A 20,794-nucleotide genomic window follows, 5' to 3' on the forward strand; every position below is an offset into this window, starting at 1 on the left:
GTTATACGGAGACCGACCTATGAAAGTTTCATCTGAGGGTTCGTGACAGAAGATGAAGATTTACACCGTAGGAAAGGAGAAGAAGGGAGAAGACGGCAGAAGATGAAAAATTTCCCGCCGGAGCACCAGAATAGGCAGGTGATTGGGCTGCGGGTCTGCAGGTAATGGAGCGAACCTCGACAACAGAGTTATCAGATGAGCCCGACGACATGTCGATCCATCCAGCCACGTCCCACGCCCAGATCCTTAGCGCTTGTTGCCTCGTTTTCGATTCCAGTTGAGTTTGATTCATGCATATCACTCAAGAAGACCCTTTTTTTTTTTTTTCTTCACTTGGTGGTTTCGTTATGTGTGAAAAATCAGTGATGAGCATCTGCATTCCGATCTAGGAGTAAATGTAGTCGGAAGCCACAATCTGGCCGTTGAATGGTAAAGAACCAGCTTCCGAACACCACTGGATATCATTTTCGTGAATTCCTTGGAGATCCAAAGACGATCATAAGCGTTCAGTGATAGTGTAGCCTCGGTTAGTACTTTTCCTCGGTGTTACACAGATCCCAGGAACCGCCGAACTGGCCTCCCACTTTGGCTCCACTGCGTCTGGAACAACATCGTCCAATGATTGATCCTCCTCACGGTTCCTCCAACAAATGTCCTGAACTTTCAACGGCAGTCCGGTGTTTGCTGCAATTACTCAACACTCGCATTACAGTAGACTACATCGTACTGGGATCGTTCGTCTGCAGTACTTGTGAGGTACATGTGTCCACTGGGCGATGATCATGTCGTTGCTGGGTCACTCCCCGGTTCGTTGTCCTTCTCTGTCGAGTGACGATCCATACCTCTTTCCCCGATACAATTCTCCCTTCGTAGGTTTTGAACTTCTCCGCTCAGTCACCAGCTGGAACGGGACCCTCTTTTCCGATGGTGGATTCTTTGGGGGTCAGTTAACGGATTTCTCTTACTCATGGCTTTCCCCTTCATTGACTGGCCTTTGGGCTCAAGCACACTATGGCGTCAACTGCAGCTCAGCCCCAAGTCTTAGTTCTTTCTGGACCGCAATCGGAGCAATTGTAATGAGCAATTCGGGTCTTGAAGTTTATTGTGTCCCTGCTCTGTACGAATTATGCTAGCTCCTTTTCTATTTTTTCTTTCTTGTGGACTCATTCTTCCTTAAAATTCTCGTCCCCTTTCCTTTTCTCCCCTCCCCTTTCTCCAGATCTGGTGAAGCACTCATTCGAAAAGGATATTGTCCACACTGGCGGGGATGCTTTTCGGGGGGCGTTTGTCTGAGTGTATCAGTTCACTCTTGCTTCATTGCCGGTCCATCGTTCTGCGGGGATTTCGACTCATACCCTTTCAACTGAGAGACTCTGGAGCATCAGCGCCCTGGCTCCCAGTGCGCCTCTTTCGTTAACACATCGCGACCGAAGTTTGGTGTCGCGACAGGTCTTGTCACATAACGGGGTCCATACTTCTAATCTGTAGTGACCATACGGGACGTCTTGAGCAGCACATCCGTTCGAATTTTGCCCTGTCGCTTCCAACTAGACTGCGCATACCTGCAAGTCACCATGGCAGATCCCGAGCCGGCGTCTGATATGCGGACAGACTCCAATGGTGCTTATGGCTTGGTATGTCAAGTTTCAATCGCTCATTCGAGGAATGGGCAGCATGTACTGACTTGGGTTAACCTCTCTTCGCATTCAGATGCAATTTGCCAAAGGACTGATCCCGACCAAAACACACTTGAAACAGTTCTTCACCTATGTACACCTTCTGTTTTCGTTGGATTACACGATATTCGACGTATTTCTCATTGTATGCGGCGTGATATTCGGAATAGCTGGAGGCATCCCCTTCCCTCTGCTTGGAATTGTATTTGGTAATCTGATCAACAACCTCAATTCGACCACTTGTTCCACCTCGGACAATGCTTCGTCAAACTTGTCGTCCAGTGTACGAACCGAGGTTCTCTATGTGATTTACATCACCATAGCGAACTTCTTCATCATCTATATTTACACGTCATGTTGGTGCTTGGTGAGTGAACGCTTAGCGCGCCGCTATCGCAGGCGATACTTTGAAAGTATCATCAGACAGGACATGAATTTTATTGAGTCTCTTCCTTCGGGCGATGTGATCTCCCGATTGGTAAGTGATATCGAGACCGTGCAAATGGGGACCTCGGAGAAGGTGGGCCTGGTGATCTCCACTGTATCATACTTCGTGACCGCCTATATCGTGGCTTTCATTAAGGCGCCAAAGATTGCGGGCATGCTGGTGTCAGTGGTGCCTTGCTTTCTCCTCATGTCCTTGGTTGGAGGTCACTTCATCAAAAAGTATGCGAGCCGGATCACAGCCAATATCAATGCAGCTACGTCAATTGCCTCGTCCAGTCTATCGCATTTGACACTGGTTCATGCCTTCAATGCCAACGACCGTTTGGAGCAGCGATTCGCCACATATCTCTCCAGGTCATCAATGGATGCGCTCAAAAAAGCAGGCACGCATGCTACGCAACTTGGATTTCTGTACTTTGTCGCGTACTCAGCCAACGCCTTGGCCTTCTGGGAAGGTTCACAAATGATTTCAAAGTCGGTCGCCCATGACAACTCCGGTATCTCTGTGGGTGCTGTATACACTGTTATCTTTGTTCTCATCGATGCTTCCTTCATTCTGAGCCAGGTTGCCCCTTTTCTTCATGTATTTGCATCCGCGGCCGGTGCTTCGGAGCGACTTCTAGCTGTGATCAATCGTCGCTCTGCCATTGATGGGACCGCGGATGAAGGTGATAAGATGACTACATTCGGAAACGAGAACATTGAGTTCCACGATGTTCACTTTTCGTACCCGGCTCGACCAGACGTTCCAGTACTCCGGGGAATGAGTTTTGTCATCCCTCCTAAGAAGCATACCGCTATTGTTGGACCCTCCGGTGGTGGAAAGTCAACAGTGGTTTCTCTCCTAGAACGATTTTACGACCCTGCATCCGGCGATGTGACCATCGGAGAGAAGAATTTCAAAAACCTCAATGTTCGACATTTGCGAAGCAATATTGGTTTCGTCCAACAAGAACCGGCTTTGTTGGATCGGACAATTTTGGAGAATATCGCGTACGGGCTAGTGGCCTCATCCGCAGAGAAGCATCAACGACTCGCCCCGTTCATTCTTGATACAAGTCTTTCGGACCTTGCCGTAAAGATCAGGGAAGGCATGTCCGAGAACGATGCTCTTACTGGCTTCGACGGCTGTGTAGCCGAGATTGTAGAACTTGTCAGGGAGGCAGCCGCCAGCGCCAATGCGCTAAACTTCATCGATGCCTTGCCCCACGGATTCGCAACCCACGTTGGAACAGCAGGAAATCAATTGAGTGGAGGTCAGAAGCAGCGCATTGCGCTTGCTCGTGCTCTTGTGCGACAACCGTGTTTACTTATTCTCGATGAGGCTACAGCTGCGTTGGATTCCACCAGCGAACAACTTATCCAGGCTGCGCTGGCCAAAGTTTCGGAAACGGTCACAACAGTCTCGATAGCACATCGACTAGCCACTGCCAAAAATGCACACAAGATTGTTGTCGTACAGACTGGACGTGTTGCAGAGGAAGGGACTCATGCGGAGCTTGTGGCGCAGGGCGGCGTGTACGCAGAAATGGTACGGCTGCAAAATCTGGGTAAACTGAGTGTCGAGGATCTGAAGAGCCCTCATGATATGATTCGCAATGCACCGACCACGAGCAGTCTTCACGAGAGTGTGCAGCCGACGGACGAAAAAGAGCCCTTGGTAGGCCTCGGAGGCTCAGACATCACTGAAGATACGGTGGTCGGTGAGGTACCCCCTGGTTCCGAAGATGGCGAAGGGAGCAAAGACAAGAAAAGGAAGCGTTCGGGCTGGTTCACCATCAAGTATACATTCTCACTAGTGCGGGCCAACCTGCCGCTGATTTGCCTCGGGCTCTGTATGTCCGTCATCATTGGAGGTAGCTACTCGGCCGAGGCGATCGTCTTTGGCCACACAGTTGGCAGCCTGAGCCCCTGCAGATCTTCTGATGCCATCAGTGACAGTGGCAACCTTTATGGGTTGCTGTTTTTCATACTTGCCCTGGTTGAGCTGACGGCAAACGTGGTGGGTGGCTGTGCCTTTGGCTGGGCAGCGGATAAGATCCTGTATCGGCTCCGAGTGTTGTCACTACGATCATTGCTCAGCCAAACCATACAATGGCATGGTATGGAGGATCGGACGCCAGGAACTCTGATCACTTACATTACTGGGGATGCTGCGTCGCTGAGTGGTATTACCGGATCGACTATCGGTCTCCTTCTTGCTACAGCCGTCAACCTGGTAGCCGGGTTGGTGATATCGTTTGCCATCGCGTGGAAAATCACTATTGTCTTATTTCCAACCATACCCGTCCTGCTTATAGCAGGCATGATGAAGCTCCGTGTCCAAGCCAAGTTTGCCGAACGGCATCAGAAGGCTTTTGCCAAGGCAACGGCCATCACAGTTGAAGCCGTCGATAACATTCGTGCCGTCGCAGCATTTTCCCTCGAGAAGCAATCTCAGGAAGTGTTCGTCCGAGCCCTGCGCCGTCCATACCGGGACACAATGAAGGCTATTGCACACGGCAATGCCTGGCTGGCATTGGCATTTAGCATCAGCAATTTGGTGTATGCCCTCGCGTATTGGTGGGGATCGAGGCAGGTGGCCTCGGGGCTGTACTCCCAGACTCAGTTTTTCATTGTCCTCCCTTGCCTGCTATTCAGTACGCAGTCTTGTGGTCAAATGTTTGCTCTGGCGCCGGATATCTCCAAGGCCCGTCTGGCGTCGTCTAACATCGTCGATCTGCTCACTACCCGCTCCGCGGAGGAGGAGCTGGCTCCGGGTTCCATGCAGAGCATGCAGCCCTCGAGCACTTTGCTTGAGGAAAAGGCCGCCGCACAGGATGTGGAGGCCGCAGAGAAGCCGCGTCGGGGGGTACGCCGGACGAATGGCAACGGTATCGGCGCCCAGCTTCGTGGGGTGCATTTCACCTATCCCAATCGGCCTGAACGTCCAATCTTACGAGGACTTACCCTGGACATCAAGCCCGGTCAGTTCTGTGCGCTGGTCGGACCTAGCGGATCGGGCAAATCGACGACCTTTGCCATGCTGGAGCGATTTTACCGTCCCGCAGCTGGGTCTGTGATCATCGACGGAGTCGACGTGACCCGGCAACTAGGCACTGAGTTCCGGGATGATATCGCGTTGGTGCCGCAGGAGAATGTTCTGTTCGAGGGCACGGTCGCCTTCAACATTGGCCTGGGTGCTTGCCCTGGGCATGAACCGACACAAGAGGAGATCGAAGCGGCTTGTCGCATGGCGCACATCCACGACGTGATTATGGCCCTGCCGGACGGGTACCAGACGATGTGCAGCCACGACGGCAAGCAATTCTCAGGCGGGCAGCGCCAGCGCCTGTCAATTGCACGCGCACTGGTGCGCAAGCCACGGCTGCTGCTGCTGGATGAGTCGACGAGCGCACTGGATGTGGAGTCGGAGAAGAAGATCCAAGAAGCCCTGACGACGCTAGCGGGCCGCACGACGATTGTCGCGATCGCGCATCGACTGAACACGATCCACAAGGCGGATCGGATCTATCTGATTGAGGAGGGCCGCTGTGCGGAGCAAGGAACCCATCAGGAGCTGATCCAGCGCAGTGAGACGTATCGAACGAGTGTTATCCACCAGTCGCTGGAGACCTGACGAAAGATGGGCGATTGAAACACGGCACGGCTGTAGCAAAAAGCACAAGAAAAGAACAAGGGCACTCCTTCATAATCAAAATGATGGCGCCCGGTCATCTACGGCGAGTCTTTTGTCTCTGTTGAGAGGAGGACTTGGCTGCCTTCTGTGACATGGGAATTTCCCCTCTACACGCGACTCACATAGGTAGCATCTGGCAAGATCATTGATTTACTTGGGAAATTGGCGCAATCTCACCTGGGTGTTGGCATTAGAGATTTTAGATAAATTTGTTTTTCTTCGTGTCTGAAGGGTGTCATTGACCTGGGATTGGATAGTGTACATAGAAGCTTTAATTTCACTCCTATAGTAAGTATCTGCTGGCTTTGGATGGTGGACATTCAAGTTGGTGGCTGCCTGAGGCGTTGAGAATACCGTATTAGCCATACCATCAATACCAGTAATCTTGGTGGAAACACAGCCCAGTCCCTGCCAGATTGGGAAGGTGGCCAGTATCGTATTCGGGGGAGCCTCGTATCGCGGGTGTCTCATCCAAGGAGGTCTTCAATGTAGTTCCATTCATCATAGAGGTGTGTGGATTCACTTGAAATGAATGGGATGATTCACTTCCCTCAAAAAAGGCCTTATTGTTCCAGACAATAGAGCTCTGACCACAATCATCCTCGCTAATGTCATGACGGGAGGAAGAAGTAGGAAATAGACATAGGATAGGATGATGGGGGTTCCGCGCGGCGAGTCTATCTGAAACGACGCTCCCCGTTTGGTGTGTTTCATTTCGGCCTCAAACTCTCTTTCGTCTCGATTCCTTACTCGCCTGCCTCTCCTTCTTACTCCCTCCTCCCCTGCTCGATTCTTTGCCCTGTTGACTGGCTCTTATTCTTCCTTCTCTTATTACTGTTATTTCTTTTCCTTTTGGTCTGACGTGGTGCTTGGTGGTTGTAGTATTATTGCTTTCCGTCCCCGGCCAGTTAGTTGGTTAGTGATTATCGGTCTCCCCCGTCTTTTTGCCCCTGGTCGGCACTGCTGCTGGTCTGGTCCGGCGGTCTTTCTCGCGCTGCTCATCAACCAAATTCCCAGCAGCTCTGCTACTATTATTTGCTCTCCCTGTCTTTTCCCACTTCCACAACCCCCCCCTCTCCCCTCCCCCCTTCCCCTCCTCCACCATGTTGACCCTGGTCGATCTGCGACTAACCCTGTTATTAATCTAATCACTCTACTAGATTCGTTCGTCATTCTATCATTTTGTTGCTCTCTGTTGGTGGTGGGAGTTAATTGCATTTCCATTCTGCGCGCGGACTCGTGTCCTCCCTCCCGCATCACCACACCCCCCCGGCACTACAGCCCTTGTACCCCCCCGATCTGGACAAGAACACCCCGTTTCGCATTTCCCTCGCTGCCTGATATTCTAGCGATATTCCTTTCGTCGAAGCAGGCCCGTGTCTACGCCTTTCCCTTCGAATTTGTCGCATGCGTAACGGGACGTCGAGACTCCTTAACGACTTGGACGAAACACTCTGACTTTAGCATCGTGGGCGCATCCCCAGATTCACATTATCGTTGACCTCCTTGATCGGCTCGCAGTGCTTAGCTTGTTTGTCTCGGTCGCTACTAGAGCGAGGAGTACAGGATGGAGTCTCCCGCATATCCAGAATCGCCGATGGACCAGGATGATATCCCGTATCCTTGCAAGGGTTGTGGAGAGGTATGCATGAGGCTCTAACTGGAGTAACAATGCCTATCGCGTGCTAACACAGCTTTTTCTGCGAACAGATTCTAGAAGAGGGCAAAGCTTTCGAACTTGGTAGGTTTGCATTGAGTCCTCTCGACCCCTGTTTTGATAAATGGCTGACCGCTCCTTTTTTGACTTCCCGTGTAGCTGGCAATCGATGGCACATTGAATGTTTTTGCTGCAGCACCTGCGGTACCCTCCTTGATTCCGACGCACACTTGCTACTCCTAGGGGATGGATCGTTGATTTGCAGCAACTGCACGTACAGCTGCAGTTCGTGTGGGAACAAGATCGAAGACCTTGCTATCTTGACAGGCGAGCAGGCTTTCTGCGCACAATGCTTTCGATGCCGGAATTGCAAAAGGAAGATCGAGAATCTGCGCTATGCTCGAACCTCGCAGGGTATATTCTGTATGGATTGCCATGAATCCCTCATGCAGCGTCGAAGAAAGAGGAACCGGAATGTCGCACCGTCTAGGAAGCAGACGTCTGCGAACATGAAGCTGGACAAATCACTCCCTTCCTTGCCCTCGGAGGACCCCGAACCGATGCCTCGTGGCTCCGATGAGCCAGCTGCCGATGCGTATTCAGATGCAACCCCCGATACGGCGTTGCGAGGAGCTGCGCCTGCGCTGGACGCAGGAAGGGGCAGAAGCGCTTCTGCTACCGGTGCGGCTGCAGATAATCAAGGTAAGATACTCCGTGGTCTGAGGATGTCGTGGGTGTGCTTGCAGGGACTGACTCATGAAATCCTCATAGACAACCTAATCCTCCCTTCAAGCACCTACCGAAGCAATCGACACTCTGTCATACCTCAGCCAGAGGCAGATGGCGGGGGTGAATTCTTGATTCCGGTTGCGTTCGACCCCTCCGAAGAACAACGGTCCTCGCGCGGACAGTTACCTGCCACAACGTACGGGAAATCGCCTCATGGGTCGGAAAGCTCGTCTCCGCATATTGCGTACCAAGAAAAGGGACGGGACCGCGGTGAACTTGACGCGGCACGTTGGCGTCAGGATGACCTCGTTAACGGCACAAACACCGCCAGATCGGCTTCCGCGCGCAGTTCCAGGTCTGACCTGGGTCGTAAGGAGACCAGCACCTTTTCCACACCCAGCCCCGAAAGCACTAAATCGGCAACCGTTCATAGAGAGGGCTTGGCTCCAGAGCTTCAGAGAACTGCCAGTGACAATACCACCACGCTTCCGACTCGGCCTTCGCATGAGCTGCGTCGGTTGCACGAGACTACCGGGTCGGTAGACTCTGCCCAGTCGTTTTTGTCCTCCACGAGCATGCAGCATCCGAAACGGGCCGATTCCTTGGAGAGCAGGCTGCATCAGCCGTCGAGAAAGGAGCCCGGAACGTCTCCTCGCCCGTCCTCTGTTACCCCCAGCGACCAGTGGAGCGAGCGATCTACTGACAGGACCGGTGTGAGCAGGAGTACACCTCGGACTGGCGACTCCACGTGGACCCCACGTAGTGAAGTGAATGAACAGACCAAACCCCCGGCGCGCCCCAACTCTATCAGCACTCTTCAGCAGGTAGAGGCCTATCGCCAAATTGACGGTGCGGGTTCTCCCTCGTTGCTGCGATACAGCGGTGGCGGCGACTTCACCATGGACGAAGATATGGCCCGCATCATGGGCTCAGACGATGGCAACAATGCACAGACGAGTGAGTCTTTCCTACGACGCGTTTCGAACTCTGTTCGCCATGGCCGTAGCTACAGCGACAAAGGTTCTCGCCTATCAAGGGACGCCAAATGGCCGAAGTCGCCTGTTAACGGATCTGCAGCGATACCCGACCTCGCGAGCCCGTCTATGGTTTCCCCCGAAAATGCAGGACCCGAGGAAGTTACATGGCTGCGTAACGAGTTACGCAAGGAACGGCAGCGTGTGTCCGATCGGGAACAGAAGATTGCCGAGATGGAGGCAATGCTGAATGCAAGTGCCGAAGTCAAGCAGGTTAACACCGAGCTTCACGAGAAGCGCTCCACCATGGTGGTCTTGGATGCACAGAAAGAGATTGCCATGCGTGAGCTCACCGTGCTGACCGAGCACCTCGAGGCTGAGAAGCGTGGCAACGGTGGCTCGCTCGATCTTGGCAAGCTGACCAACCATGTCTTGCGGGAATTTGTGGAATCGATACAGAAGCTGAAGGATACCTTTACGCCACAGATCGAAGAACTGGTGCAGAAACGCAACGATGCCGCGGAGGAGCTGGCCAACTTGAATCGCATGAAAGACAAGAGCTTCCAGGAATTCGAGCAGCTGTCCTCCAAGAACGCTCAACTGGCGGAGCTGAACAACCAGCTGGTGCATCAGATCCAGGAGCTCTACAAGGCCAACCCGACTGACGGTCGTGGGGCTAACGGTCTGGGTATCTACTCTCATGGCAAGGAGAAGTCTCTCTCGGCCATCGACGCTCTCAAGGCGGCCAACAGTGATCTGGTTCCTACAGTAGCGACGACAAACATCTCAGAGGAGGCTGAGCCAGCCACGATCGTTCCCGGACCCCAAGTGGTTAGCATCCGAAAGGGACAGCCGCGCAAGTTCAACTGGAAGAAGGGCGGTCAGAACGTCGCCAAGGGCGTCACCAAGGGTCTCAAGGGTGCCTTCATGTCGAGCGAAGCGACGCCCGCTGAGGGTAACCCGGGTCTGCCACGTTCTCAAACGCAGGACCCAAGTCGCCCCGGATTCGGCTTCTTCGGTAACCAGCGGAGCAAACAGACAGGACTACGGATGCCGCAGACCGACAGCGTCCCTGCTCTGGCCGAGACCCCTGCTACGGGTGGTAAGTACCACGACTCACACATGCATGGAAGCAGATACCTAATACAAATCAATAGGACTTTTCGGTACAGATCTGGAACAACGTATGGAGCAGGAGAAGAGCATTATCCCTGCCATCATCACTCGCTGTATTCAGGAGGTCGAACTACGAGGTGTGTGGTGCCATTCTCGGACATGCGTTTGGAGATGCTAACCGTCCACCTATAGGTATGGATATGGAAGGTATTTATCGGAAGTCCGGCGCCAGCTCTGCAATTCAGACTATCCGCGAAGGCTTCGAGCGCTCTCCACAGGACTACGATATTTCCGACCCTGACCTCGATATTCATGCCGTGACCTCCGCGTTGAAGCAGTATTTCCGCAAGCTGCCCATGCCGCTGATTACGTTTGACGTCTATGAGAAGATCATCGATTCGGGCGAGATCACTTCTCAACCCGCTCGGGTCGAACACCTACAGAAGAATCTGCGGGAGCTGCCGCGCGTTCACCAGGACGTGCTGGAGTTCCTCGTGTTCCATTTGAGGCGCGTGGTGGAGCGCGAGAAGGAGAACCTAATGACCAGCCAAAACATTGCCGTGGTGTTTGCGCCAACCATCATGCGGCCTGAGAGTCTTGCACGTGAGATGACTGATGTGCAGAAGAAGAACGAGGTTTTGAAATTCTTGGTTGAGAACTGTCAGGAGATCTTCATGGGATTGCAGGTTTAGAACGCCATCAGTTACGTTTCTGATTGAACGGTCCAGAGGGGCGCAATGATGCGAACGGCACATCTCCCATTTCTTCTGCTTTTCCAAATCGCTCTTCCCGCTTTTGGCTATTAGAGTGACATCCACCCCATTCCCATTTTCCTTTTCTTCGTTAGAATACCCCGAACCCTGTCAGCTCGACAGTTGTACATATATCGCGGCGGCGGCATGGGTGTCTTGGTCTTTTCATTCTCCTTTCCCCTTCCATTCCATATCATGCCTCATAAAATCTTCCAAAAGCCCTGCTACCATCATTCTCGAATGAGATATGTCTGATCAGCGCCTTGCCTCCCGTCGATACCCTTCATGTGTCTCATTTATGCTTTTCCATCCTCTTCTTTTTCCCTTCAATTTACCCCATGTAATCTGTTTCATTTCCTCTTCCCGTTTGCTTGCTTGCTTGCTTGCTCTTTGATTGATCCCGCAGGTTCGAAGCTAGTTCTTAGTCCATGGTGATGTGATATTGCTCTCTCTCTCTTTTTCTGAAGCCCGAAGCAGTCGATCTGTCTCTCGTATTATCCTCCTGTACGCTGAGTGTGGGTCCCTCGTCGGGTACTTACCTGACTAGGGTCATCCTTCAGTTCCTCTCCCTCTCTCGATCTCTACTTATCCTTATAAACTCATTTGGCTTTGGATTGTGGTTCGTTTGGGGTGGTTCCGAAGTTATCGATTGAGAATGAGAGTGAGCGTTGGCGTCTCGTCGTTAGGGAAGTGTGGTTGATTAGTTAACTAGTTAGCTAGTTTTTTTATTGAATGGTTGATAGATAGATCGAGTTATGGAGTTGTAATATGTGAATCATGGTGCTTTAGTTGCTCGTCTGTTTGTTTAAAGTTGTTGTAGAAGTGTTTGTTTTTACTGTGTGCGTCTTGTGTAGGATGTATGATGTTTAGCGTGTTTACTTTTACGGAGACAAGATACAATAGGTAAAAAAGGGATAAGGATATCATTTGATTTGAGTATTGTTTGCCTAAAATGTCTCATCTTCTAGTCGCTCCACCCGTTGGATGATACTTGGACTTTGTTCGATGGGTAGGTCGTCCGTCGTATCGTTGGCTCCAGCGGTGAAGAGCAGGTCTTCCACGATGCGTTTTGATGCTTCCTTGGCTGTTGTAAAACACTTTGATTAGCATGTCCTGCTTACATGAAAACAAGCCAATGCAAATAAAGAAGAAAGGCAGAGGGGGCAGAATACTAACCAGGCGTCTTCATTAACCGACTCTGCGGAATATGAAACTGCATCGTCTTAGGCGGACTAGGTCCCAAGTCCTCATCATCCCCGTCATCAAAGTCATCATCACTGTCCCAAGCCGATCGTCTCGTACCACCACCCCCGCCGCCGCGTGCAGGAGTCAGAACACTTATCCCGGGCTTCGGGGTAATCCGCAGCCGGTTCGCACTCGGTCTCCTCTTGCGGCCCGTGTTTGGTGTCTCCACGCCCTTCATAGGAGACGAGAAGATCTCCGCATGCAATTTAGGGGCTTCCGGCTCCGGGCTGGAAATAGGGGAATCATCGTACGCGTACTTCTTGCTGTTGTTTGTTGTCTTTGGTGTAACGGTGAACTTGGATCGGGACTCGTATCCGTATCCCTTTCCGAGCGGGGTGGCTTGCACGCGGTATGTTTTGTCGGGCATCTGGTGCATAATTGGGTCTTCGGCGGGAGGGATGAACGGTGATGAGGAAAGCGGGGTATGAGATTGGTTGTGGGAGTAGTCGTCAGTGTAGTGATGGGTTCTGGTGGCGGAGTATTTGGCTGGGGTGGTCGGGAGGTAGGGGTCGTTTTCGTCGTCATCGTCGCGGAAGCGGGTATCTGGTGTTGGGTGCGCGATGGACGAGGTGTCATCGTCATTAGCAGTGTAGCGGTTGTCATGGCCGGCGACACGAGGGGTACTGTGAGAGGAGAGACTGAGGGAAGTGAGCTCGATGTCGTCGGCTCGTTGGAGTTGGTGGTGGCTGTCGTCATCGTCGGCTGTTTCGGTAACAGTTTGGTCTTCTTCGGCGGTTAGGTTAGTCGATTCTTGAACGGTGGTGTCTCCATCGGGTTTCTCCTCGTAACCGGAGAGGGAGACATTGGCACTGGCTTCGAAGAATTGTTTCCAGAACTGGCGGAGTGTTAGGGGGCCTGTAGGGGTCGTTCATGGGGAAATGGATAGGTAATGTACCTTCGCGCCCTCCCAGACGTCGCGGGAGCTTTCTGCGTATTGTTCGACCAGAGGGAGGATGCTGGTGGTGACAATTCGATGGGCTTGACTGAAATTATGATCGATTTCTGGTGTGCACTAATGTTAGTGGCGCATATAGGAGCTGTATTCAATGATGTTGTTACCTTGAAGTGTCAGGGTAATGGATTGCTCGAGCTTCTCCAGCTCCTCGGTGAGCGTGAGAGGGCGTTGCGCCATGGAGGATGGACGAGACATAATGAATGTCTACTGTGTAGCAAATTGAACGTCGTTGTTGACTGCACAGACGCGCAAAGGCAATGCAACTGCTAAAGTTGTTGATGTTGATGTTGATGTTTTGATCGGGCGGAGGGGAAACGCGGGATGCCGGATCGGGTTGCAAGGTAGGGCAGCCGGATAAGGGCAGAGGCGGGTCACATGTGGCGGGCGGCGGGGAAATTGAACCCGGATATCCGCCTGATCAAGCTGGAGGTCGTGACGCCGACACTCTCCGACTACCGCTGCCTGCTGCTTTCTTCCAGACCTGTCTTGGACGCGACTGAGGGTGTTTCGCCATGCCTACGCCGGTTGCCAAAGGTATGCTTGCTAAAAAGGGTCATTTCATTGTTTCCTAAATGCTTAAACAGCCCTGCTTTTGTTGTATTACCCGGGCGGTGTGCTTATCAGGAAATGACCGTGATCTATGAGTTGCTCGAGCCCGGCTCGATCGGCATCGTCTGTGCGATGATTTCATTGTAGTTTCTTTCTTTTCACATGTGAAAGGGCTATTCTACGCAAGTGCTTTCAGCTCGGAAGCGGTGGTACTGACCTCTCAGGCATTATTATCACCGTGTCGGCGCTTGTCGCTGCAGGTATCGCGGTTTACGAATCGCCCCAGTTCCGACAATGGGTCAATAGCTCACGACGGAAGATCGCCCTGGCGCTCCACCATCTCGGCGATGAGATCCATCCACAAGATGCAGCGGCTCTTAGGCAGGATATCTCGATGACGGAAGAGGTGGGCGCTGCGGCTGAGGAGCGACGGCGTTTAGCGGTGGAAGAGCTTCAGCGGCGACGCAGCGTACTTGAAGCCCGTCGCAAGGCTCAAAATGGAGGCCCAGCCAGCAGCTTTGACGCTTTGGTGGACGAAAGTGGCCGGCTTCTGGATAGTCCAGAGCCTCTAGTGAATGATGCAATGGCGAACTCCACGGCGGTGGAGGTGACGACGTCGCAGCCTGTCCAACGCGGCAAGCAGACAGGGACATCAACTCCTTTGGTTGACACTGATGGCTCAAACAACATGGGGAGTCGCCTACAGATTGCGATCCCGTCGCCTGGCTCTCATACCCCGTCGCTCGTTGAATTCACTCCTACATCGGAAGCACCGGAAAAGCTTTCGACCTCGTTCCATTCCCAGTTTGGTGAGAGCGAACACTTCGTAGGATCGGATAGCTACCATCGTCCCGACACACCTGCATCTAGCCACACCGAAGATTATTCTCAGGTTATCTATGCTCATCCGGAGGATCATGCTGTTAATGGGACTGGCCGGGACCTGAGATCTCCATTTTCAGACTTGTCTGACCTGCACTCCGAAGGTCATCACGTTGAGCGCCCATCTACACCGTCTACTGCCGCTAGCTTCAGCCAAATCTATGAGTCCGCGGTGGATGAGTCGGAAGGCACTCTGAGCGATTTTGAGCGGTCCGGTGCAGCTACTCCGGCGAGCTGGTCCGAGATTGGCAGCGTTATCAGCAATGACGAACATCATCATTTGTAGGCAGGGAACTGGTTGACTTATTTTGAAGGATTAATTATGCCTGGACGAAGGGTCATGGGCAGGCGATCGGTGTTAAAGTTGCTTGAACTGGGTTTGCTTATATTGGGCGCAATGTGGCACTCTGGCCACGCTGTACATATATTGCTTTTCGTTAGAAACACAGTGGCTTTGATTGAGATCCAAACTGTAACGGTGATCATCGTCGCCGAGGTTGGGGTACATCGGAGGTACTTCCAACGCCTAATAAATTGGCCGAGAGGCAAAGTACTGTTGGTGCTGATCGGCCGTCCCAGAGGGGAAAGAACCTCGGCTGTTCGGCTGGATTCAAAGAACCACCGCATTTGCTCCTTTCATTATATCATCCTCCTCTCCCCTCTTTTGCTTCGCCTCCTTGCTGAACCGTCTTGACCTTTTAGCAATATATCTTCTATCACAGGTGCGTATATCTTCATCAACGTGTTGCAAAGCTGCACCTGTCCTCAGATATCAGCTTGCTCCCGACCGAACAATCTCCACTTTCATGCTATCAGCTCCCCCAACCCATCTACCTTCAAAAAGCTGACCCCTGAATTTACAAACAGCTACATAGAACATCATGGCAGCAGATCGTCTAAACTCTATTCTCAGTCACTTGAAGCCGTCAGGCAATAGTGGACTCGCCGCAATGTAAGCATCAGACCGTTTCCGGCCAACAAACACCGCTAATCAGCACCCCAGCACCCAAAAGAACCCAGACGATGTGGTCATCACCCTCGCGCTGCGCACGCCCCTCGCAAAGGCCGTCAAGGGTGGATTCAAGGATACAGAGCTGGACTATATCCTCTACGCACTGTTGAAGGAAGTGCTCTCTAAATCTAAGCTGGATCCCGCTCTGGTTGAGGATGTGTGTCTGGGAAATGTGAGCACCAACTTGTCTCCTCTTCGCGACACCCAGGTTACTAATCTTCATATTATCTAGGTCGGCGATGGCAAAGCAGCCTACCTTGTTCGCGCAGCTTCCCTCGCAGCCGGCATCCCTCACACGGCCGGTGGATCCTCCGTGAACCGCTTCTGCTCGTCTGGTCTGAAGGCCGTACAGGACATCGCGAACCAGATTCAGCTTGGAGCCATTGATGTTGGTATCGCTGTCGGTGCGGAGCTGATGTCCGTTGGTGGCGACCGGCTGCCGCGCCCGTTTAACGAGGAGGTCCTTCGCAACCAAGAAGCGGCGGACTGCATGCAGCCCATGGGCCAGACTTCGGAGAATGTTGGTGCGGACTTCAACATCACACGTGAGCAGCAGGATAAGTACGCAGCGGAATCGTTCCGTCGGGCGGAGGAAGCTCAGAAGGCGGGCTGGTTCGATGACGAGATCGTCCCTATCACCACAAAGGTCAAGGATCCCAAGACTGGCGAAGTGAAGGAGGTTACATTGACGAAGGATGAGGGTATTCGCTATGGCACGACTCCAGAGTCTCTGGGCAAGATCCGGCCTGCTTTCCCGCAGTTCGGTAATCGGAGCACGGGAGGTAACTCGAGTCAGGTTACTGATGGTGGTAAGTAATCGTTGCGATGTTTGAGAAACGAAAATAGTGCTGATGATGTGTGTGTTCAGCCGCCGCTGTTCTTCTCATGCGCCGCTCCAAGGCTATCGAGCTGAACCAGCCCATCTTGGCCAAGTTCTGTGGTGCCACCGTCGCGGGAGTGCCGCCGCGCATCATGGGTATTGGTCCCACGGCAGCGATCCCCAAGCTGCTGTCCAAGTTCAACTTGAACAAGGATGACATCGACATCTACGAGATCAACGAGGCTTTTGCCTCCATGGCTGTCTATTGTCTTAACAATTTGGGTCTGGAGCACGCCAAGGTGAACCCGCGCGGTGGTGCGATCGCCCTGGGCCACCCTCTGGGCGCAACGGGCGCACGCCAGATCTGCACGATCCTCAGTGAGGCACGACGGACGAAGAAGAAGATCCTGGTGACGAGTATGTGCATTGGTACGGGCCAGGGTATGGCGGGATTGTTTGTGAACGAGCAGTTGTAAAATGATCATAGTATCGTATCATGTCATGTCATTCCAAGTCATTAAGGGCTGTCGCAAAGGATTATGTACCATGATGCTACGCAAATCCAGAACTATACAAAGAGCGGCACTCAAACCACCGTAAATCACGACCTCCCCTCCCCTTCCCTCTCTCTCGCCCTCTTCATCCTCTCCTCCGCCGCCTTAGCCAAAATCTCCCTTCTACTCTCCCCCCTTCCATCACCACCACCACCACCACCTCCTCCTCCTCCTCCTCCACCAAGCACAAACTGCCCCCCAGTCCACCCCTTCTCATCCACCACCAACCCATGCTCCTGAACCCCTTCCCAATCCCCAGGATTATAGAAATCCTGATCACCCACCGTCCTTCCACTCTTCGTCCAATCGCCCCTCTCCACCTCCTCCTCAATCTGCGACGTCAAATCCCAGAAATCGCGATCATGCTCACTAAACACACAATGCGCCAACTCATGACACAGCGTCTTCCGTATCGTCCGATAATCCCTATACCCATCATAGGCATCTGTGCGAAGTCGCAACTCAATCACCTCGCCTTTATTCCGATTCAGACCTAGCGTTCGCGACTCGCTCGTCGTGTGCTCGGCCGGATCCATCTCCGTCAACAGCGGTACAGAGAACTTATGTTTCTGCATAGCGGACTTGATCCCCGGGTCATCGCGGAGACGTTCGAGAAAGGTCAAGGATTTCGATGGGTTAGGCAGGTGCGGGAGCGGGAGACATCGGTGGAAGGTGTAGGAGTTGCTGCCATTGGCGCTGTTGGAGAGGGTGTGGATTTTGCTGATGTTCGAGGAGGTGCTGGAGGGGGTGGGCTTCGCGGCGTAGAGCCGGTGGGCGCGTTCGCGCGCTTCAGCGCGGGCTTTGAGTTCGGTGCCGTGCGTGTTCAGCGATTCGATGTCTCGCGGGGGTGTGCCCAGGAGGGTGATCTTGAATTTGGGCGAGGTGAGGGGGAGGATTTCCTGGAGGGGATGCGGCGGAAATGGGTGTTTGAGCATTCCTGGGGAGGGGGAGATGAGGAGCTTTTGGTGGGTTGGGGGGATTTGGTAGGTCGAGGAGATGAGCTCTGTTAGGTCTGTGAGGGTGCTGGTTGTCGGGAGGGTGAGGGGGCGGGAGGCGTTGCGGTGGTGGATTTGAAGGGTTATGGTGTCCTCTGTTGGGTTGGAGTTGGGGGTTTCGGAGTCGGCCATGGTGGATAGTGGATGTATATGTGTGGCGCGTGGAAGAGGGGGCTGTAGGTGTATAGAGAGGGGACAAGGTTGGATTATATACACGTAGAAGGAAAATGTGGTGATGATCTTCGATGGAGTTCGATCTTGTTTTGTCAGCGATAAGGCGATAAGCCTGGTGTACATCACGTGGCGATAGGGTGATAAGAGCTAGTCAGTTAAGGTTAGTATGTTTTCAACTTTCCTTCTGGTATGTAGACTAATGGAAGGCCCCTGGTACTGGTGCCTCAGGTAGCGAGAGCAGATCGTCGCTGCTTAATTTCGGCTGGTCCGCGTCTGTTTGGCGTTAACAGATGTCTGTCTGGGATTAATCACCCCGCGGGTCCTACGTTGTTACAAATGTACTACGCCTGATTTGGCTCGTGCAGGATGTTGCAGAAAGATTGTATGACCACTAGATTGACTTTGCAGAACGCTGACTGTCCACAACGCCGCCTATACCCTGAACTCCGATCCTTATATATGATTATATACGAAGAATGACCGTGACACCATCCAATGATGCATTTATGACAGTCGATGGCAAGAATACGCAGCCAGTATGACTGGCTCACTCATACTGCCGGTCGTCCATTGCGGCCGGCTCATCAAGCACCCACTCTTCGAGTTCCGCATCCCACGTATGACTATCACATGTCAGCATGAGGCGCACCCCTCTCGGCTAAGGCGATTCACTCACTTGTGGAATTGCGTGTTGGTCAACGCCTTTTTCGTATACTCCTCTGTTAGCACTCCATCGTACCTGAATGGCACCTTGGCTGGCACGCCCTCGAAAGTGGATCTCCGCAGTGGATATATATCGTGCGTTTGGTATTTGTGCCCGTTCTTGCACTCCCATTCTGTGGGCTTCTCGGCCGTTAGTCGGCTCAGCCCCGTGATATCGATGTATAGCCCCGTGCTGATGTCGATCCAGCGCGCATCAATTATATTCAGTCCCATGCCGCGATCACGTTGACGCGACCACGGATTTATATCGAGGAGGTACCGGCGCTCGACGTAGGGGTCGGTAGTGGTATACTGTACCACAGTCTGGTTGAAGTGGTCGGCGAGATGGAATAGTGTGGTATCTATGACTTGAGTGTCGATATCCCAATCCCAGGGCATGATCTAGAAGAAAGGTGTTAGAACAGCCCAAAATCAGGCGCATCGGGATTCGCCCACCTTGCCATTCCACCACCACCCCAGTAATGTTCCATGCGCGATCCATGTTTCCAATCCATTATCCTCAAAGAAATTCAGATATGCTCGGATCATGTGCGTCAATGTGACAGATCGCTCCTCATCCGGAACCGGCTCCCCCTGGAAAAACCGCGAGTCATAGTGGCCCAGCGTATCGTCACGACCTGGCTCATGGAAATATTTGTACTCGTCGGACCGGTTCAGACCGTACTTCTGCCACAGCGGGTCTGGTTCATCGCGGTTGATGAAACTGCCGTAATTGCTGTGCTCTGCGGGGCTGGGGCGTGCTGTGGCCAGCGCTGACCAGATCGCGCAGGTGAGGACGGCCAGCAGGCCCCGAGGGTTCATGTCCGGCGGCAGATGGCAACGTTATGTGTTTGAAAAGAGATTTGTGAGTGATTCGGGAGGACAATCATGCCCCTGCTTGCATTCTGGACCGGGTAGGTGGTATTGGGCGAGTATGCAAAGTGATCCGGTCGATGCGGGGGATCAGAACAGGGCTGCCAAGTTGATGCTCGAGTGCGTTATAGCCGCATACGTCGAACCATTCAAACCGCGTGGTGCATCGGACGAGAGAAAAGAGGGCCACCGGTGCTAACAATGAGAGCAGCCAAGTAAGTGCCAGCCCGACTCGACATGCCAATCAGGCATGGACAAGACAGGGGGAGGGGGGTGGAGGGAAGCGATAGACTGAGAGGAAGATCCAGGGAAAAAGGAAAGGAAGATCAGGAGAGAAAAGCACGGGGAACGGTTCTTGATAGTCCGACTAGACAGGCTTCGAGAACCACACGAGCCCGCGCAAATCAAACCGGAAGATCCGAGGAATCCGTACAGTTCACAGGACGGGAAAAAGCTTTGCACCTTTGAGGGGAGGAAGAATAGAATCAAATACGACTCCGTACTAACGGTGACTTCAACGAGCCAAGCGGGGCGACATTTGGGAGGCCCACTGAGGACCCTCATGAGATAGATGATTAGTTATTACATTGGCGAGTTGGGAATAGGTCTTGGACCCTTTCCGTGGATGACGCTCTGCAGGTCCAGATCGGCAAGGATAACAGCCATGACGACAGGGACCTGGTTGGCTGTGCTGAGAACGCCGGCATGCCAATGCTCCATTCCCATGAGGACAAAGAGGAGCTACTCTGTGTAGTTATTTGGAGGAAAGCATCAAGATGGTTGGTCTTTTCGGAATCATGAGAGTAATTGTTCCTAGGCAACCGTCAAGGAATCCACCGAAAGGAGAGGACGCTCCATAATTGATTGATTTGATTTTGGCCGATTTCAGGGAAGAAAAGCGAAAGAGTCGGGTCTCGCGTGCCATCTTTCCCGACGTGTTTGGCGCTCCACTCATCTCCCTCCCAGGGATGTTACTGCTTACATACGGGAACGCCTTCCGTAC

At 52.8% G+C, this 20,794-nt stretch overlaps 7 protein-coding genes across 7 annotated transcripts; 4 read left to right on the forward strand and 3 right to left on the reverse strand.

The window, feature by feature from the left end:
- Positions 1-1,574: 1,574 nt before the first annotated feature.
- ASPBRDRAFT_53795 (ABC transporter ATP-binding protein) lies at positions 1,575-5,742 on the forward strand (the record flags this gene model as incomplete). Its single annotated transcript, XM_067627123.1, has 2 exons — positions 1,575-1,634; positions 1,711-5,742. The coding sequence occupies 2 exons, from the start codon at positions 1,575-1,577 to the stop codon at positions 5,740-5,742; spliced, it is 4,092 nt and encodes a 1,363-aa protein (XP_067480901.1).
- A 1,627-nt stretch (positions 5,743-7,369) lies between these two features.
- ASPBRDRAFT_121393 (putative Rho GTPase activator Rga) lies at positions 7,370-10,970 on the forward strand (the record flags this gene model as incomplete). Its single annotated transcript, XM_067617426.1, has 6 exons — positions 7,370-7,444; positions 7,513-7,543; positions 7,619-8,161; positions 8,231-10,264; positions 10,320-10,415; positions 10,471-10,970. 6 exons carry the CDS (start codon positions 7,370-7,372, stop codon positions 10,968-10,970), a joined length of 3,279 nt encoding a protein of 1,092 aa, XP_067480902.1.
- A 971-nt stretch (positions 10,971-11,941) lies between these two features.
- Positions 11,942-13,522, reverse strand: ASPBRDRAFT_41340 (DASH complex subunit ASK1). Its single transcript, XM_067624542.1, has 4 exons — positions 13,335-13,522; positions 13,171-13,277; positions 12,207-13,110; positions 11,942-12,114 (listed from the first exon to the last, which is right to left on the reverse strand). The coding sequence occupies exons 1-4, from the start codon at positions 13,423-13,425 to the stop codon at positions 11,978-11,980; spliced, it is 1,239 nt and encodes a 412-aa protein (XP_067480903.1). The 5' UTR covers positions 13,426-13,522; the 3' UTR covers positions 11,942-11,977.
- A 173-nt stretch (positions 13,523-13,695) lies between these two features.
- Positions 13,696-15,204, forward strand: ASPBRDRAFT_41341 (uncharacterized protein). The gene has a single exon (XM_067624543.1). It carries the CDS (start codon positions 14,174-14,176, stop codon positions 14,945-14,947), a length of 774 nt encoding a protein of 257 aa, XP_067480904.1. The 5' UTR covers positions 13,696-14,173; the 3' UTR covers positions 14,948-15,204.
- A 338-nt stretch (positions 15,205-15,542) lies between these two features.
- Positions 15,543-16,969, forward strand: kat1 (putative 3-ketoacyl-CoA ketothiolase (Kat1); the record flags this gene model as incomplete). Its single annotated transcript, XM_067622569.1, has 4 exons — positions 15,543-15,613; positions 15,665-15,845; positions 15,906-16,482; positions 16,542-16,969. The coding sequence occupies 4 exons, from the start codon at positions 15,543-15,545 to the stop codon at positions 16,967-16,969; spliced, it is 1,257 nt and encodes a 418-aa protein (XP_067480905.1).
- Positions 16,970-17,094: 125 nt separating this feature from the next.
- On the reverse strand, positions 17,095-18,174 carry ASPBRDRAFT_53799 (putative zinc metalloproteinase; the record flags this gene model as incomplete). Its single annotated transcript, XM_067627124.1, has 1 exon — positions 17,095-18,174. The coding sequence occupies one exon, from the start codon at positions 18,172-18,174 to the stop codon at positions 17,095-17,097; it is 1,080 nt and encodes a 359-aa protein (XP_067480906.1).
- A 433-nt stretch (positions 18,175-18,607) lies between these two features.
- Positions 18,608-20,517, reverse strand: ASPBRDRAFT_53800 (putative mannosylphosphate transferase (Mnn4); the record flags this gene model as incomplete). Its single annotated transcript, XM_067627125.1, has 7 exons — positions 18,608-18,668; positions 18,774-18,839; positions 18,893-19,320; positions 19,375-19,691; positions 19,889-19,892; positions 19,947-20,022; positions 20,384-20,517. 7 exons carry the CDS (start codon positions 20,515-20,517, stop codon positions 18,608-18,610), a joined length of 1,086 nt encoding a protein of 361 aa, XP_067480907.1.
- Between the last annotated feature and the right edge of the window lie 277 nt (positions 20,518-20,794).

The sequence above is a fragment of the Aspergillus brasiliensis genome (assembly GCF_001889945.1).
Source record: "Aspergillus brasiliensis CBS 101740 unplaced genomic scaffold ASPBRscaffold_4, whole genome shotgun sequence".
Classification (NCBI taxonomy): Eukaryota; Fungi; Ascomycota; class Eurotiomycetes; order Eurotiales; family Aspergillaceae; genus Aspergillus; species Aspergillus brasiliensis.